The 19,643-nt window shown below is 36.4% G+C and overlaps 1 protein-coding gene across 2 annotated transcripts in view; it reads left to right on the top strand.

Moving 5' to 3' along the window:
- FMN2 (formin 2) overlaps positions 1–19,643 on the top strand; it is a 381,203-nt gene that overhangs the window by 264,992 nt on the left and 96,568 nt on the right. Inside the window, exon 14 of one of the 2 annotated variants that reach the window (XM_042925782.1) lies at positions 12,834–12,926. The exons of the other annotated variant lie outside the window; for it this stretch is intronic. Within the exon in view, the coding sequence (XP_042781716.1) occupies positions 12,834–12,926 (93 nt within the window). The remainder of the gene's footprint in view (positions 1–12,833; positions 12,927–19,643) is intronic. 2 annotated transcript variants of the gene reach the window in all.

Genomic DNA, 19,643 nt, shown 5'->3' with positions numbered 1-19,643 from the left:
TTCATTCTCTGCGACTGAGGTTCTGCAGTTATTTCTTTCTTCATTTAAAATTGGCAAACTCCTATTCCTTCTTCTGTACTCAGCTAAAGTTGATTTCTCTTCAGGAAGCTGTCTGAATGACTTGCCCAGTAGGAGGACATTGGTAAAGCTACCTTGGTAGCTATCTAAATGGAGATTTGCAGAGATGCATCACAGCAAGTTAAATGTGAGCATGTAAGAGTCAAAAACCATCTCAGGATACAGATTAGTAGTATACTTTTCAAAAATATAGTGGGGTGCCTGTGTGGTTCAGTCGGTTAAATGTCCGACTTCATCTCAGGTCATGATCTCCTGGCTCATGAGTTTGAGCCCCGCATCAGGCTCTGTGCTGACAGCTCAGAGCCTGGAGCCTGCTTTGAATTCTGTGTCTCCTCCTCTCTCTGCCCCTCCCCTGCTCATGCTCACTCTCTCTCTCAAAATATATAAACATTTAAAAAAATCTTTAAAAATTTTAGGAAGAGAACGTGAGATATTGGCAAAGATGTGGATTAGTGAGAACTCCTTTACACTGATGATAGCAATATAAATTGCTGTGCTTTATTTTGAAACCTTGAAGGTAGTGTTGTCTCTCGGCCCAAGGACATGATGTAGGGAGCACATAGGACTTTTCCAAAGTATTCGTCAAGTTCTGTTTCTTCAGTTGGAAACTGGGTATATGTTATGTACATGCTTTATATGCTTCTCTGTAGTATGACGTCTTTAATAATTTTATTTAAGAGGAAATAAAAATAGGGAACCACCCAGGAATCTGTTCAAATTTGAGTTGAAATTTAATCATCTGGGCCACATGAATTTAACATATGTGATTACTCAGACTTTTTTATTCTTTCGGAAGAAATTATATAGCTTAGCAAATTCAAGAGTAAAAGCAATTAAAGAACAGGTGAAATTTAATGAAAAGAACAAGCTATGTTTTAAATGACTTTAAACATATGTTTGTTTATGAATTGTACTAATATAAAATCCTTTATATCCATTGTACTAATATAAAACCTTTTTTGGGGAAATATTAATCTGAAAAACTGGCATATCTTCTGGTGAACCATTCAACCAGACTGTCTATACAAGCAATTAATAGAAATTAAATTACGTACTAGTGCCAAAAAGCTGCTGAGTACTTAGGAAAAGATAATCCATTCATTTTGATTTACTGCTTCTAGTGAAGTCAGAAAAGCAGAAATCACACTTCTTATTTTAATAGAATTAACAGAGAGAATTAGGTTAACACATTTTGGAGGACAGAAAAACCAAAAAGGGAATGCTCAGGTAAATCTTGGAAGCAGCTATCATCCCTAGGGCTAGGGGAGCCCAGTGAAGAGTTTGGGGGTTATCAAAGAACCTAGAAATGCCAGGAGAGCTTTCTGCAGGGCTATAGAGTCCTGTGTGGAGAGGGTATGGCCTGAGAAAAGAGCACCTGAGCAACTTGAATGGAGGCCCTGTAGAAGTGGGATTGAGGACGCAGAGGAGGAATCCCGCAGAGCTGGATTGAAGGAGGCAGGGAGAAAGACCCCTCGGAGCTGAAATTAGGGAGCTCGGTGGTTCCTGCAGAGCCCGAACCGAGGAGTTTGGAGAGAAGGGGATTCGCACAGTTGGGATTGGGGAGAGGAGACGGGAGGGTCCACACAGCTAAGACTGGGGAGCTTAGAGGAGGGAGTCCTGCCTGGCTGCACTGGTACTTTTGTAGGATACAAAGGTGCTGGATTGGGGCCTGTGAAATAAGTCAGGAGCTGGAACCACCTACTGAGGTGGGGGGAGGAGAAGGGTCTGGGGATGGGGCTCAAGGAAGCAGCGCTCTTCCATCAGCTGCTCTCCTCCCCTCCTCCAGCCCCTCTCTTCCTTCTTGAGGAAACCAGTCAGGAAGCCCGCTGGCAAAGGAAAAAGGTAGTTTGCTGAGTCCCACCGTTCCAGACCTCAGTATACATGTGCAGTTTGGGGGCTAAGAGACAATAACTTAATAACAGACATCCTGTTGACTGATTTTATTATTTAACTTTAATTTATTTATTTACGTTATTCTAAGGGGGGTCCTACAAGTTTCTCTTATGGCTCTCAAAGCTAAAAATAACTAGAAGAGATTTACAGTTTTTGGAGAACCTTAAGCCATACTGTTCCCTTCTCTTCTCCAGCTAACAATTCTTTATGCTATCTTCCCACTTTACAAAGCATTGGTTGCTTTGTAGACACTCTCACAGGTGATTATATTCATTTCAAAAACTGAGAGAAGAAAAAATTAGAACAGAGGATGGATGGGCGATTCTGACTGATAGCTTGTGCCATCGGTGCCTGTTTGAGTAGTACACTTCAGTTAATAATACCCCACGTCTTGTTTGGTTATGATAATAGTTGACTTGTCAACTCAGTTATCCCTATGATTTGTGGGTCATTCTCCACACGCCTCTGCCACCTGTTTGTGCTACATATGTATGCTCTTTGATTCTGTGTCACAAAGTGTGACTTTGTACATGCGTCTTTTGAGACTCATGGCCCCTGATAAGCCCTATAATTTATTAAGAACATCCGAAATTCTGGTACGGTGTTCTGACTTGGAACTTCACAGAAGTTTCTAATTAATTTTCTAATTAATAAAAGTAAAAACAGAATAATAAGTTAATAAAAATTGCAACACTACTGTAGGTGCTGTGCACCTCACATACGTTAACCCTTGCCCTAAACTGCCTCATGTGATGGCTTCCATTTCCATGTTGCAGATGAGAAAACTAAGGTTAGCAAGATTCAGGAACTTGTCTGAAGTCTCTCAGGTAATGGGTAGTAAAAGAACAGTTAGAATCTACTCCTAAATCTGAAGCCTGAGTTCATGTTCTTGTGTGTTGCTTCTCTGTTTTATAAAAATACTTTCAATTTCTCCATTTACATTACTAGAACATTAAAGGATATCTGGAGACACTGGCTTTCAATCCATAAGTTTGGTAAGAGTCCTAAGTGTAATTTTCCATAAAATTTCTCTCTTAATCACAGGGAAATGTTAGAGATGATCAAAACTGTATTGATAAATTGTTTTGAGTTCCTAAAATAGTTTAAAACACTTAAGATGGAGTTAGTGCTCTCTCTCCATCCCTCTCTCTCTCTCTCTCTCTCTCTCTCTTTGTTTTTAGATATGGTTAGTAGACTTTAACATTTCCCCAAACTTAAAACCTATAAATTCCCTAATAAGTCATTGATTTCATTCCATTTCTTTCTAATACTTACTGTTCCTTTGAATGAGAGGCTAGCTTCTGCATCCTTAAGTATTTTAATAACTCACTCTACATTTCAAATACTTCATAATTTTCTCAGGGTTTCTTCTGACTGTTCTCCTCTCCCACTGCTTATATATTTCTCTTCTTTTTTTATGGTTATTTACATACCTCTTCTTCCTTTCATTCTATGAATTTAGGAAACTCAAACCGACAAAACACTGGAGCCCCAACACTTTACTTTGCTTTAAATATCTTGTGCTAATTCTATGTTCATAAGCCTAAGCTAGAAAGCATTTCTGCTTGGAGATGGTCTGTCTTGAATTTTGGCTTCTTAAGCACTAGAAAAAATTGCTTATATCTTGAAAACGGACACACCTGTTAAGAGTTTTACTCCTTGGAGACAGTATGCTTTATCTTTGTTTTTAAAACTATACACTACTTCTGTACTACAATAGAGCCCACTAGGAAGACACCATTCCTGCGGCAAAAAACTACCCTAATGGCATCTGTTTCAGTTGATGGATGTTACTCATTGTAGCTTGACTGCAGGGGACATTTACTAAACTCCTTTGTGTCAGTGAACATCTGCCATATCAGTTACCCACTCCAGTTCCAGAATCAGCGCACATCAGAAGTGGAAAATTTTGGCAACCGTAGTGACAGAACTACTCCTGAGCCTCTCAAGGAGACTGAGATTTCTAGGCCAGTCATAGATGCCTGAAATTATACCTCAAGTCATCTAATAATGGGGGGAGGGTGGTGGGGGGGCAGCCAGTATGAAGCTGGGCACCTGGCCAGTAATGTCAAGATCATGTATAAGCTTCTATGACAGTCACTTACGCCCTCAATAAACATTGTCACCTAGTCCTATGGTTTCACTGCATCCTTAGAAAATGTCAGAGGCTTCGCTTAGAATAAGTTCATATATGCAGTATATTAGAATACATTGTACAATACATTCAGTTTTATGTAAATCACTTTTATACTCAAGACATAACGTTTTATTTGTAGTATTCAATGTTAAAGAATTCATTTGAAAAATTCCAAAATGTTTGAGCAACTTGCTAATTCTTGACAACATTATGGTTAAATTAGATGTACACGTTTGAAGATTTCTGGAACCATGTGTCAAATATTATAAGCAGGTTAGTTTGTGGTAAGGGTGCTTTTATTATTTTATTGTAAGTTGCTGCATCTGTCATCTTAAATATGGTTTAAAACTATGAATTAATAACCTTTTACAACCATCTTAGGAAAGTTGCATATTTTTACTTATTTGGAAGAGTAGAGCTTGTAAGTCATCTTTAAAAATCTGCCTGGTAACCATTACCAGCGTGTTGCTGTCACCCTGAAGTGCCAGTCAAACCATCAGCTAAAGAGACACTTGTGTCTGCAGCTGTAGAGCCTTCAGACTCTTAAACTAAAGCCAGATGTATAAGAAAACCAAGTTTTACACTATCTGTGAAGCATACTTGACTGTTCTTAACATTCTAAACAAGAAATTGTATTGGAGCCCCCTAGCCCCAGGTCCTTTGGTTAGAAGTCTTAAAAGTCCACGTTAGGTAAACTGGGACATGTTATTCTTTGTTGTTTGTTTATAAGTTTTATTCGATATCAATCAAACTTGCAGACAAGTCACACGCTAGTATGTGGAATTCCTGTATATTCTTTCCTTAGACCGTCAGTTGTTTATTTCTTGTCCCATTTGCTTTATCATTCCCTCCCTCCTGTCCCCCACATATAGACATGTATATATGCATGCTTGTATATACATATGTGGGTGTGCATGGTTTTATTTTTCTGGACCATACACCAGCAAGTAATGCTCCTCTACCTGTCAATATTTTAGTGTATATAACCTAAGAACCTGGGCGTCCTTTTATGTATACACAGTATAATTGTCAAATTCAGGAAATTCAACATTGATAAATACTGTTATGATAATAATCTACAGACCATATTCAGAAGTATTTTTTATAGCTATTTTGCCCAATCCCTACTTCACAAACTTCATTTAATTTTAATGTCTCCTTGGGCTTCTTTTTTTTTTAATTAAAAAAATTAAACATTTTTATTTATTTTTGAGAGACAGAGCATGAGTGGGAGAGGGGCAGAGAGAGAGGGAGACACAGAATCTGAAGCAGGCTCCAGGCTCTGAGCTGACAGCACGGAGCCTGATGTGGGGCTCGAACTCACCAACTGTGAGACCATGACCTGAGCCAAAGTCAGATGCCTAACACACTGAGCCACTCAGGTGCCCCTACTTAGACTTCTTTAATTTAGTGCAGTTCCTTTGTCTTTCTTGACCTTGCCATATTTAAAAATTGCTTATTTTGTAGATGTCTCCTCCATTGGCTTTGTCTGCAGAAGTGATATGTGCCATTTCTGCAGGCCCATGATGTCAGCTTATCTCATTACTGCTAATGATGATGTGTCACTTTGGCCATTCCTGTCATTGTGTTTAGGTGGCATCTACCGGTTCCTCCACTATGAAGTTATTTGAGTTTTCTCCTTCGTTTTTTGTTTTCACGTTGTTTGTTTTTTAATAATTACTAAATTATTCGTGAGGTGACTCTTTGAGAGTATGTAAATATCTTCTCAGCAGACTTTCATCCATGAATGCTAGTGTCTGTTAGGGTTTCTGGCCTCATTATTTCAATATTTATGAGTTAAAGCTTGCCATTCTTGTGTATACATATCTTTCAGCCAAATTTTGGTATATCTTTAATTCCATTTTAAGTAAACTTGCTCTTTAACATTTTATGAGAGATTTATCAGTATGAACTGAGGAGAGGTTATAGGAGAACTTGGTATGCTTGTTCCTGTAGAGTCTCAGTGTTATCTTCAGAATTCCTGAACATTTCTATAATTTCCTTCATTTTTCTGTGAAAAGTTCTGAGCAAGTAGTAATGTTCCTTCTCAGAAATCAAAAATTGTCCCTGTGAAATATGATATGATTTGGAAAAGAGAATAGCTAGAAATAGTCAAGTTTATTTTTCTTTAGTAGAAAGTAGTCTTCAGTAATGTCATTATGACATTATGTCATCATTTATCATTAATATATTCCCAAAGAAGTTTGATTTTAAAAGGTTATGCTTGATTTATGATTGGATTTATTTATGGAGCTTTATTGTTGAATATTAAAATTCTGTAAGACGTTTCCTTTGGTGAGTTTGCTGGTGGTTCAGGAATTCAGAAGAGGCACAGTGATCTGGTAATAAACAGATCATTCCTCACTACATAGATACCTTTTCACTTTTTTTCTCATACTATAAGTAACGCATGATCTGTTTTAATGGAAGAAGTGTGTGAAGGTCTTGTGTATTTAATCATTAAAGGAAAAACTCTGGAAAATGTATTTTTATTTTATTTTATTTTTTTTATTTTTTTACAAGGGAAGCCATTTTACTTTATTATTTTAAATTTTATTACTTTATTTATTTTGACACGTTTAATATTTATTGTACTTTTTTAAATATGAAATTTATTGTCAAATTGGTTTCCATACAATACCCAGTGCTCATCCGAACAGGTGCCCTACTCAATTTCAACATCCTTTAACAAATGTTTTTTACTATTTGGATTTAACTGTAATGCAGATTTTCCAGGAACTCTATTGTGTTTTTAATAATGTTTTTAAATGACTCTTCAAGTCTGTAAGATTATAGCACTTTTTTTTTAAGTTTACATAGTCACATACCAATTTTGAAGATGATAAGCCAGGATATATTATACCGTTATGTTATACCATGATGACCTACAGTTAAAAGAATGAGATCCAGTCTTATAAAGATATTTCCTTATTCTTTGTCACATTGAACATATTCATATATGTTACTGAATGTATTAGATGTATATAAGATATCTATAAACTCTAGAACTTGACATTTTATTTTTATAGTTATTCAAAAGTCTCTTCCTTCTTAATATGAATAAGTAAAGTACCAACCACCCACAAATAATTGTATAGGTTGTGTATCACAATAAAGAACTTTGGAACTTTGGATTTGGGTTTTTGTACACTTTGCATAAGACTTGTGGTGTTCCAAATGAGCCACCAGTGGAGGCTTAATATCCAGGTTAAGGAAAGTCATGATTATCAACATAATTAAAAGTGCTTTTTTCACCAAGTTTTTAGTGCTTCCTCAGTATTTCAGACACTAGGCACACAGAGTTGAATAAGTCCTTGACTTCAGTGAATTTAAAATAAAAGTAAATCAGAGACAAAGATGTATAACCAAATAAATGCAATGAAATAATATCATTAATAGCTATGGTTTTTGAAAGCGTCTCAACAGCTCAGTGCTTAGCACTCAAGTTCAATATCTTCATCATCCCGATTTCTAGTTGAGGCAGTTGAGGCTCAGATAATTTAAGGAGCCAGTTGAAGATCAAATAGCTACTAGGAGAACTACACTTGAATCCAGATCTCTTATCCAAAGTTTTGCTTTTAACTTCTATCATTCACACATATATAGAGAAAGGAGATACAAAGTTCAGGGGAGATGATCCTCTTCTCTTGGGGTGATAGTTGAAATTTGGGATGGATAAGTAGAGGTTCAACAATTGGTTCTGAGAGTTAAGAGTATATGTGGAGAAATTTGAAGAGATATGACACTTGAAAAATTACAAAAAAGTTCATTGTTCCAGGAGGGTCTGATTCATTTGTCCATTCATTCCCCCAGAAAATTGTTGGATGTGTATTGCCTTCTAGGGAATGTTAATGAGTAAATGCAGGATGGTAGAAGATGAGGGTCCTCCTCTGTCCTCAAAGACAGTGGAGATTTTCTGTTACTCACTAAAGACAAACTATCTATGATGGACTTTTTTAAACTGATTTTTTAACTATATAAGTAATTATGTGAATATATCTGGAGTATCTTAAAGCAAGCTCCAGATATATCATTCCACAGGGAGTATACTGTACAGAGAGATTTCTGCGCAATATCTGGCTGAAAATTCTAATAATTAGAATAGATCTGCAGGGAAAAAGCTGCCTGGTAGGGAAATGAATGGATATCACTGGAAACACTGAGATACTTGACAAGCATTTATCATGGCTGCCTGGAAGGAAGACTGGAAATGAGTTAGGGTTGCCTGTAAATGACCCTACGGAGCTTCTAGATCTAAAATTCTACTTAGTTCTTACTGTGTACAGGAAAATCTATAGGTGAAGGGGAAAAGAGAATAAATAGAAAAAATAGGTTTTGCTTACATTTATATTCATAATATTAAGTTCATATGAATGTGCCAAGGGCACTTATAAAATTAAGTGGAAATTAAAATATAACTTTAACCTCCTTTTTTAAATATATTTTAAGTATTTTATGTATTTCTTATCTGTTGTATATTCTGTTGTTTTAAAGTTACTAAGTAAAAATGAAGACCTAGAGAAATTTTGGCATATTTTAGAAGACTTTGCTATGCTCAGTCTTTGATCTACCTCTGCTTGCCTAACTAGGGAAATTGTCACCCGATCCATTAGATTAACTTCTGCAAGTTCCCAGTGTTGGGGTATTTGTATAATTCCCTGGACCTCTAGACATAGTATAGTATCATGAAGAGAAAGACAGTTATTGCTTTCATCTTCTAGTAAAAAATGGCAAATGAAACAATTGTGACATTAATAGTAAAAATATTAATCTTTCTTGCCTCAGACTTTGAACTTTTGAAAATCAGACCAAGTGTAAGACTGGATCCTTTTTTCATTTTGACCTAATCTATTAGACCCTAGGCTATTAGTATTATACTTTTCTTGTTGGAATTGAAAAACAATTAGTTAAAGACTATATAGTATAGTGGAAGTCAAGCCATCTGAGGACAGGGGTGTTTGTCCTGGCATTTTCCTGTCAGTCAATGTCTGTGTCATGTGTGAGTAGGTTGATTAGCAATTACAAATTGATGAAGACCATTCAGAACATCTCTTCGTGTCATTTTGCCAGAAATAATTCACTGCCTGATAGGAAAGGCTGATAAATTTCTACTTCATACCTTTGAAATAATGCAACTTGTTACTTTTAGAGAATACTTGAAATTATGACATTATGTCTTTATTATGCATGTAGAGACACACAAAATTTCTGGCTTCATGGGACTGTCATGAGTGATACATTCCAAAGGAAGCTGACTGCATATGTCTTCTCCTTAGACTCATCCCCTTTACTACATTTCTGACAGGTAGCCCACTATTTTCTGAAGAGTAAAGAGTGCCAGTGATGAAGTGCTCATCACCTCAGACAGCTGGTTACTTCACTGAGATTTCCCTAAACATTAGCCACCCTTTTACTTAGAACCAGAATCTCTCTCTCCCCCTCCCTCCACTTCTGCTGGTTTAGCTTCCTTCTTCCTTAGAATCAACATAGAAGTTTATACCCTTTTGTTCCTGAGACCATACTTTAAAAACAGCTATGATAATTTTCTTAGGTTTCTCCAAGCTAAGGCTCACTCAGTGAATGAGTGAACTAGAATTTAAACCCTGTCTCCCATCTGCTAGATTCCAACATCTGGAATACTATTTCTGCAACAGGAGCTATTTATCCAGCCATTAACCCATCCAACTATGATTTGTTGCTTGTATCAGACACTAGGAATACAAATGAGAATTAGATTTCCTATCTTTAAGTAGCTTGGTCTAGCGGAGCAGAAGAGATGTGATTACAAATAACACAAATATGGAATGGTAACTGATATTGAGCCCTACCTTCTCAACATATGAACTGTGAAAATTGGGACAGTCTGTTTGTATTTCATTTCTCTGGCATAAAGCAAGCATATTACTCTTCTGTTTGAAAGGGCTTCTTGAGCATTGAATGGGAGAACAAATGTAAAGTGTGGCACATAAAAAGTATTCAGTAGTAATAGCTTCAATTCTGTGTGCACGAGGTGCTGTGGGGTCACAGAGGATAGACACCCAGTTCTTCCTGGAGGTGGGACAGTGAGTGGAGGAGAGCAGGGGATGTAGTGAACTGAGGAAAGTGGAAAGAGGAAATACTTTTCAGGGGCAGCTACATCAAGGTTAAGTCATGAAGTAATATTGGGAATAGGTGAGATGAATGAGATAAGAGGATAAAGGGGGTAAAGGAGAAAAGCATTCTAACTAGAGTAGCCAACTTGAGCAACGGTATGGAGATGAGAATTTGCACTGAGTCTGCAAAAGATATCAGGAGTAGAGGTGGGTTAGTAGAAAGCTGGGCAAGTTGCTCTATTTCATATTGTAGGATGTTAAATCATTCCTTTACTCAAGATGTAATTATGAAGTTAGAGGTCATTGAACAGTTTCAGGTTTCTTCTGGATGATTTATTTTATTTTTTTTTTGTTCATTGCTGAAGTATACTTGATATGCAATGTTATATTAGTTTCAAGTGAACAGCATAGTGATTTAACAATTCTATACATTACTCAGTACTCACCACAGAAATGTTATCTGTGTTATCACCACAGAAATACCATCTGTCACCACACAAGGTTATGACAATATTAGTGACTATATTTCCAATGCTGTTCACTATATCCCTTTGCCTTACTTATTTTATGACTGGAAGATTGTACCTCTTAATCCCCTTCACCTATCGCCCCACCCACCTTTCCTCTGGTAACCATCTGTTTGTTCTCTGTATTTAAGAGTCTTTTTGTTGTTGTTCATTTTTTTTAATTCCATGTGTAAGTAAAATCATATGGTATTTGTCTTCGTATTCTTTCACTTAGCATAATACCATCTAGGCCAACCCATGTTTTCACAAATGGCAAGATTTCATCCTTTTGATGGCTGAGTCATATTCCACTGCATCTTCTTTATCCATTCTTCTTAAGCTATGAGAAGGAGCATGGATCTGTAAAAGATTGGTGGTGAGAAGCCCAGTTAAGAGGCTTTCTAGTAGCTCAGTGAAGAATGATGAAGGCTTTTGTACTAGCATAAAGCGGGAATGGAGAGGATAGGCAGACATAAGAAGTATCTAGGAGGTAAACAAATAGAATGTGGAGATAAGGAGAGTGAGTCAAGGATAACTCTCCTGCTTTGGTATGAGTTATTTAGGTCAGATGGTGGTACCACCAACAGGAGAATAAAATAAGGGAGGTAGCAAGTCTAGAGAAGGCTGTGATGAGTTCTATTTGAAGATACTGATATGTGTGGAAGCTTAATGTACAAATCTGAAGGTACAAGATACTGGGCTAGAGATGTAGATTGGACAGGCACGAGCTTACAAGAGCCTGCTCCCACAGAGGGTGAGGAGTCCTGGGGAAGGTGGGCAGAGAGAACCCAGCATATGTCTAACTGGTCTTAAATTCTACTAGATATAATTGTCTTTTACGCTTGAGGGGGAGAAATGGGGCTAACAATATAGCCCCCCTGTATTCTGCTTAGATAAACTAATAACCTGGAGGGGAAAGGAAACAATGTTTTAATAAGAGAAAAATATTTTAAAGAGTGAAATTTCAAAGTCTCCTTGAGAAATTTATTGGCAATCTTACCTTAAGAATTGTAGTGAGAAGTATGTTTTCCTGATTCAGATATTTGTATGTCCTAAGTTTTGTCTTTCAAATATGTGCTTTTTAATTTTGAATTTATTCTCACTATCACCAAAATGGCAGGAATTTCTTCAGAAAATGTCTTAGAAGTAATTCTTAATTAACCCTTGTGGGATCTATAGCCTACTAAGGCATTTATCATGGCATGGGCATACAAAGAAAAGAAACTCTTGAGTCAGATCAGGATCTCATTTATGGACTTGCTACTTATTACCTGCGGGCCTTTCAACAAATAATTGCCATCTTTGAGTCTAACTTTCCTCAGCTATAAAATGGGGTAAATTCCACTTTTATTAACTTATTCTAAAGATTAAATTAAATGATAGGTAATAAGTATCTGCCATGTAATAGATGCTCTTTAATTATTGATTTCCATACTAACATGAGCACCAAAATTGCTATCTGTCATTTTTCAGAAATACGGATTTCAGTTTGGGAGAAACTTGTATTAGAAGTCAGTTGATAACATTGAGGATAGTAGCAAATACTGACATACCGCTTTATGGTCTGCCAGACACTATTTGAACACTTTATATCTGTTAACTGATTCGGTCCTCATGACAGCCCTGAGAGAGAGAGGCCAGTGCTATCACCATTCTACAAATGAGATTGAGGCTTGGGGCTTAAAGGAGCTTCCTACGTTTGCACAGTTTGGCAGTGACCAAACTTGGATTCTTAAGAACCTCTTTTTACAAAAACCCAAAGTGAAGCTGAGATCATAGGCTTCTTATGTCAGTATTTGGATGTTTCCAAAATATGTGTAGAACATATATCAATGAGTGGGGTTATCAGAGGTTTTTAACATCAGCTAATATGTTTTAAAAGTTGATGGAGCACCTGGGTGGATCACTTGGTTAAGAGTCTGACTCTCGATTTCAGCTCAGGTCATGGTTTCTTGGTTGTGAGATCGAGCCCCGTGTCAGACTCTATCCTGGGCATGGGACCTGCTTAAGATTCTCTCCCTTTACTACTTGTGCTCTCTCTCTGTCTCTCTCTAAAAAATATATATATATATATTACTGTTCCATTAACACTGTGACATTCTAAACAATGTCTCTCTCTAATTTCAGCCTGTGAAGTTGAGGCGGGGAAGGTATACCAGGTATCCTCAAAAGAACACATCCAGCCTTTCAAAGAAAACATGGAACAATTTATTATTCAAGGTAAATTCTAAAGACACATGTTGCATTTCCCTCCTTTTTCAGCAGAAAGGTAGGTAGATGGCATTTAAAAAAAATATGCATTGGTTTAAAGGGGGTTATTTTGACATCACAGAAAAACAAATTATGTTTAATCATGAGTCACACAGCTCTGACAGATGAGCAATTTGGTAAACATACTATTATGGATAATGCTCATTATTTTTGTTTTTTAATGACAGTAAATATCCGATGTTAAAATAGTAACTATTTATCAAGATATTAAAATTTTATGCCCTTTGTGATAGAAAATGAGATATTCTTCTAAGTTTTAACTATGCTTGTGACTTCAGCTCAACTTTGTATTCATTTAGTTTTTGAAAATACTGAATAAAAAAACGCAAAGTATATTGATGTTTTCCAGATCTTCAAAACATTATATTCTACTTTTATAGGATATATAAATACCTCTAGATATTTAACACCTTTTCCCAGAAGGCTTAAAATGTAATAAATATTATCTTTTGACTCTTCCTATGACATAAACAAGGGCAGAAAATTTCAGAAGATATTAAAGAAACAAAAAAAATTAAAGAAGAAAAAACTATTTAAAAAGTCTTACCATTTTAAATTATTGAAATTTACAATTATAGCAAAGCATTTGCTACTCAAAACATTTCTGCTTTGGAATGTGAAGATCAGATTTGTGTCATGCCATGCTCTGGGAAAGTTCTTACTGTCAGGAATTCTCCTAGAGGCTGACATGGCTTGAGACTGAGGCTAAGTACCACTCTGAAGACTGGCTCCATCCTCTGTTTATTAGGCTATAGTTTTTATAGGTTGTTCAAGTGTCATTAATGATGATTTACAATGAATGAGTCACATTGGAATTTGATTAAATGTTAAACACAGCTTTTATTTTTTAGATGGGAAAGTACTATTTAATCACTCAAGATCATCATGAAGATTGAAACAGAACTTTGGTCAGATTCATAAATCAAAGTGATTGTCATTTCTAAATTCTCAGGTCCTCATGTCTTAGGGTGGAAAATCTCAATAATTCCTAAATAGTCCTTGGGACAAAATCAGAGTCCTGTAGTTACATATTAGAGGACACTGTAAGCTCAGTACTTTCTTAATGATGAATAAAAATGAGTCTTCTTTTCTTCATTAGGTGGGATATTTAGATCAAGAACATGTCATTTGGGAGAAATATAAGGGTAAAGGATGAGGTATTCTTTTTGCTTATATGAAGAAATGAGTCCTGAATTCATTAACTCAGTAAAGAAAGAATGAGTCTTTCTTCATGACTCTTCTTCCATCTACTTTCAGTTACCTTTTAATTTCATCTCTGGTCCTGTTCAAATGCTGTATGATTACATGTCATTGAAAAAATTTTTGTGTACCTCCATCCACCTAGACATTTAATAGCAGTGAATAAGAAAATGTATATGTCTTAGTAGATCTCACATTATACATTATCCAGAAGACAGTTAATGACAATAGCAAATTCTTTGGAACATCTTATGTAGATCAAATATGTCAAAACATGGGAGAAAAAAGTTCAGCTTTAAACATGAGTGCCTAAGAGACTCCGAAAAACTGAGAACAAACTGAGGGTTTATGGGGGGTGGGAGGGAGGGGTGGGTGGGTGATGGGTATTGAGGGCACCTGTTGGGATGACCACTGGGTGTTGTATGGAAACCAATTTGACAATAAATTTCATAATAAAAAATAAAAATAAAAAGAGTAAACATGAGTGCCTATTAGCCTATATTCAATGACATATAATGAAAACAATGGATTCAAAATGTTTCCCTTAAGATAATTTTTTTAGAATGTAGCTATTTTTTTGTCCCATATTCCCTCTTGTTATCATGACAAAATTCTGGAATTAAGCTTATACACTGAAAAATGCATTGCACCTTGGTATAAAAATATATCCCAAACATTTGCTTATAATTAGGCTGTCCTCAATAATAAAATAGTTTTCTTACATTTACCGCTGTGCTCATATTAACTTACATAGGTATTTTAATCTTTTTATATATCCTATCAAAGTCTTTTTTTGTTTTTTAATCCTGTCAAGGTCTTTTTATTTAAAAAAAAATTTTTTTTAATGTTTATTTATTTTTGAGACAGAGAGAGACAGAGCATGAACGGGGGAGGGTCAGAGAGAGAGAGGGAGACACAGAATCTGAAGCAGGCTCCAGGCTCTGAGCCGTCAGCCCAGAGCCCGACGCAAGGCTCGATCGAACTCACGGACCGAGAGATCATGACCTGAGCCGAAGTCGGACGCCCAACCGACTGAGCCACCCAGGCGCCCCTGTCAAGGTCTTTTTAAATGTGCCACATTTCAAAGCCTAAAATCTCTCTCCCAACAGTTCAAGAGACTATGCCCAATACTGGTCAAACATTTTTAGTGCATTAGCTCCCACAACGTAATAGAAACATCTCTTATCCTCATAATTCAGCTATTGTGTGGTCTATTGAATGCACACTAACAGTCTTTGGATTTTAACTAGCCCTATGTTCCACTGATTCACCCGCTTTGTTACTCCCTATCTGCCTAATTTTTCTCAAGCCAATATTTTATGGACTCTGCTTAAACACCTCTTCTTTGGGAATGTCCTCACCCCTGCTTTAAAAGAGGCAGATTTAAAGAATTGAGTCCTGCCTCTGCAAGGCATTCATGGTTTGTAATGGTGCCAGCAAAGTACCATATTTTGGAGAGTTGACGCTCTCAATTAATAATATTAACACTAATTAAATAATGTTCTCAAATAATGTTCTGAACTCCACCCAACATTATATTGTTTGTAATACTTACTGCTTTCTGCAGTTGTATTATTTATTTGTCCCTCAACAAAGTAAGCTCCATTAAGAAAGCAGTCTTGTTTGGCTTCTTGCTATTCCTATATCTAGAACAGTCCCTACCTGTTGTACCCACTGTCTTGCTCACCTGACAAAACCCAACAACCCTCATCAAGCCCATCTCTTTTCAGTCTCCATATTTGCACTAGAGTAGCTCAACTTTTTTTTTTTTTTTTTTTTTTTTGAGGGTGGGAGGGTACTTACAACAGCACCAACTGGTATCATCTAAAACCATGACCGCAGACCTGCTGTTGGAACTCATTTCTGTTGAGCACTTCTATAAGATTTTCCTTGTAAACTTTGTTTTCTCAGTTTCTGAGTTTTGCTCCTCTGTTCTCTCAAGCCTCCACAGTCTTTCTGTTTTGCTTCCTCATGACTCTGATGATAACCTCATCTTATCCTGTGGTGAGAAAACAGATGCTTTTATACAGAAGCCCCCACACCTTCCCACCACCCCATCTGCAAACCTGGCTGAGGAACTTGGGCTTCATCCTGAATCCTTGGGGAGCAGAGGTTTAAAGACTTAAAAAAGTTTGTACTGGCAGAATCTGGGAAGGACTCAAGGGAGACAGACCAGACTTTAAGAAGGAAATTGCTTGTAAAATTGTTATGGCAAATTATTAGAGAAATGAGGAGACCCTGTTCTAAGGACATAATAATGGTCCTGAAGAGAGGACATATTTAAGGGATAACAATAGCATAGATGAGAAATTACTTGGTGACCAAATAAATATGGAGGTGATGCATAGGGTCCAGATTACAGGTTTGTGTGGTGGGGAGCGGTGGTGTTAATCAGGATAGAGAATAGAAATATAGGAAAAGCTTTGGATGGATAGCATGACCTAAGTGGGCACACAGGTGAATGTTCCCATCAAGCTGGTGGATATCTACCTTGGACATGGCAGAGAGCACAGATGGAGGATTAGACATCATAAACAGGGTGATTATTTGGTGGGTGTGATCACCTAGAAAGATAAAAAAATAGACTCAGGGATAGAATTCTTTAGGAGGGTGCATTTATAGGATGGACAGAGGAAGCCCCAACAGTTAGTGGTGAGTTAGGTAGAAAGAAAATGAAGAGAGGCTGTTGTGATGGAAGCCAGAGTTAGGAAGAGTTTCAGAAAGGAGGGAGTGATGGAACATTTTTCTTGGATCGGCGTAGATGAAACCAGTTTTCTGAGCTTTTAACATTCAAGAGAAGTGAGGAAGTAGAAGGACACAACTCTGCAACAATTTTTAAAGTTACGTTGGATACTGTAACTGGCATAAGTGTTAGACAACTGTTTAATCAAAGTTACTGAAATTTAGCTTATCTTTAATTTATGTCAACATATGTGATGATTATATTTTCTGGTTGTATTATGAAGAAAACTAATTAGTAATCACCAGACACTTATCTAGCATTTATCTGTCGTTTTTGTTTAATTTTCTTTTGTGCCTCTTCTTTTTTAAGTAGCAGAAAGCAAGAGGAAAGAAAGAAGAGATAAATGAGATCACTAGGGAAGCTCATGCTAAGCTAATATTTCTCTCAGCACTCAGTACACTTCTTCCTTTTTATTTTTCTTCCTTCTGTTTGAATCCAAGTTGTATTATGGACTAAGTGTGCATATGAAAACCATATGCATAGATATAGAGGATTGCCTTTATAGGTATCTGTACATGGGGAGGTTGCTGGGAAAGAAATAGGAGCCTAGTTCTATGTTGTTGGCCTTCACAGCCTTTTTACTCATTTGGCACATTTTGATAAATGTTAATTTTCAAACCCAAGCTCAACTGTTTTTATGGGGGGTGAATGGCAAATTAAAGGTCATTTCTCTCCATGCTATTATATGAAGTAAAGTCCTTATTTTATAAATAAGGACTTGATTTTATAAATCAGAAATGGCTGATGAGATTTTTATTAGCCTAACTCTCCATACCTCCACCCCCTCTCTTCCCAAACATTTCTTCCTTAAATGAAGCATAGTAAGTTGAGGCTGAAATGAAGGAATAGAACGGAGGTGAAGGTGCATAAATTTGTAATTACGTACTTATAATTACAAGGGTGTTGAAGCTTCTACTCTCAATATACAATCTTTAGTTTTGGTAATTCTATGATTGAGAATGAAGAAATGGTGAAAGCAGTTGCATTAAGTGTCCCAAAGACTGGGAAGTCTGCCAGAAGTATCTTCTACTGGAAATGGTACCCATGGTGCCCTATAAGCAGCGTTCCATATTCAGGGCGAGTATGTTTGGTGGTGTTTTTATTTCTTTTTCTGAAAATATACTGAGAATTTTTTTTAGTGATGATAAAAGTGTAAAATATATCTAATGTCCGAAGTCTTTCATTGACCATTTACAACTGAAAAACAAACTATTGTCTTTTAAGCACACAATGCTTTACTTATTATTCATATAATAATAGTAATATTAAGCATTAATACCAATTTTGTTGTGCTAAAGAATTAACTGAAGCCCTTTTATTCTCTATGTGATTTAGTTTCATGATTCTTTAGGACAGTCTGAGAAGCCACTATTATCCCCATTTTCTGATCAGAAAACAAAGGCTCAGAGGACTCAGTACTTGACTAAAGTCACACAACAGATGGCAAAGTCATGTTAGAACCAATATCTTCCATAAGAAGCTTTAGCTATATTTTATTTTAATTTAAAAATTATTAAAAATATCATTAGGGGTTCCAAGAGGTAGTGGATAAATGAGTTGTGTAATGTCAGGTGGTGGAAACCATAGGCAGAAGAAATCATATGTAGGATATGCAGTTAAACTCAAAAGTCACAGTATCAGAACTGGGAAGTGAGAATACTTCTGCATTCATGCAATATGCATGCAGTGCTTTGTACCAGATAGACAAAGCTCCTTCCCCTGTTGACAAATGATTATTCCTTGTACCCCTCCTGTCACTCTTAACACGGAAGAAGCATGAATTTGAAATGATTCTCTGTAAAGGAGAATAGTCTATATCACCTCTTCTTTCTGAGGGTTAGAGTTCCACCAGCCGCAGTCATCCTTTCTGTCGCTGTGGAGGAGAAATGATCAAAGAGCCGCTGAGGAGTGGTGGGAATTGATTCCATATGAGATTTGCTAACAACTGCCTCCTGCATATTTCTAGTTGGATGCTCCCACTGATGCCTCATCTAAACATCTCCATATTGTGTTCCATGTTGTATCCTCTGCACTCAGTACATAGCAGACTTCAAATAAATGTTTATTTCATACATGAAGGAATAAAGGGATGACTTTATCAATCCAGTCAAGTTCCTCAGGTCCTCTGCCCCGCCTGTATTCCCTGTCATTGTCATGGGACTTTGGCTTCATTGTTCATTTTTTAGTGAATAAGTGGAAGAAGCAGTTTGTAATATTGCATGCATGTATTATAAAATGTAGGTATATAATGAAATGTCAGTCTTCTTACTATTACTTTCCTGTATTTTAACCAATGTTGTGTTTCATTTCTGTCCTTTCAGAGGTAATTTGTACATACATATGTGTATGTATGTACATAAATAGGCATATAAACTTGTATATTATATATAATTAGTGGTTACAACCTCTACAGGTTGCTTTTGTCCCTTGCTTGTTCATTTTTATTATAAAATATTTTATACTTATTTTATATATAATAAACATATATACATGCGTACATATAAATTGTAATGTTTTGTGTTTTATATTCATTTTTATAGAACACAAAAATAAATTTTATTATTATTTTCTATTAAGTATGTTCTATGAAGTTGCCGTCAACACTGAATTAATTAACACTGAACCGTTGCTCCTAAAAGCAAATACAAGGTTCAGTTGCATCAAGGCTCTGGTTTACATTGGTCTCGTTTTCATCAATCAGTCAATATACAACCTTGTTTGTG

This window comes from Panthera leo, chromosome F3 (genome assembly GCF_018350215.1).
Source record: "Panthera leo isolate Ple1 chromosome F3, P.leo_Ple1_pat1.1, whole genome shotgun sequence".
NCBI classification, from domain to species: Eukaryota; Metazoa; Chordata; class Mammalia; order Carnivora; family Felidae; genus Panthera; species Panthera leo.
This window is presented reverse-complemented; position numbering and strand designations above follow the sequence as displayed.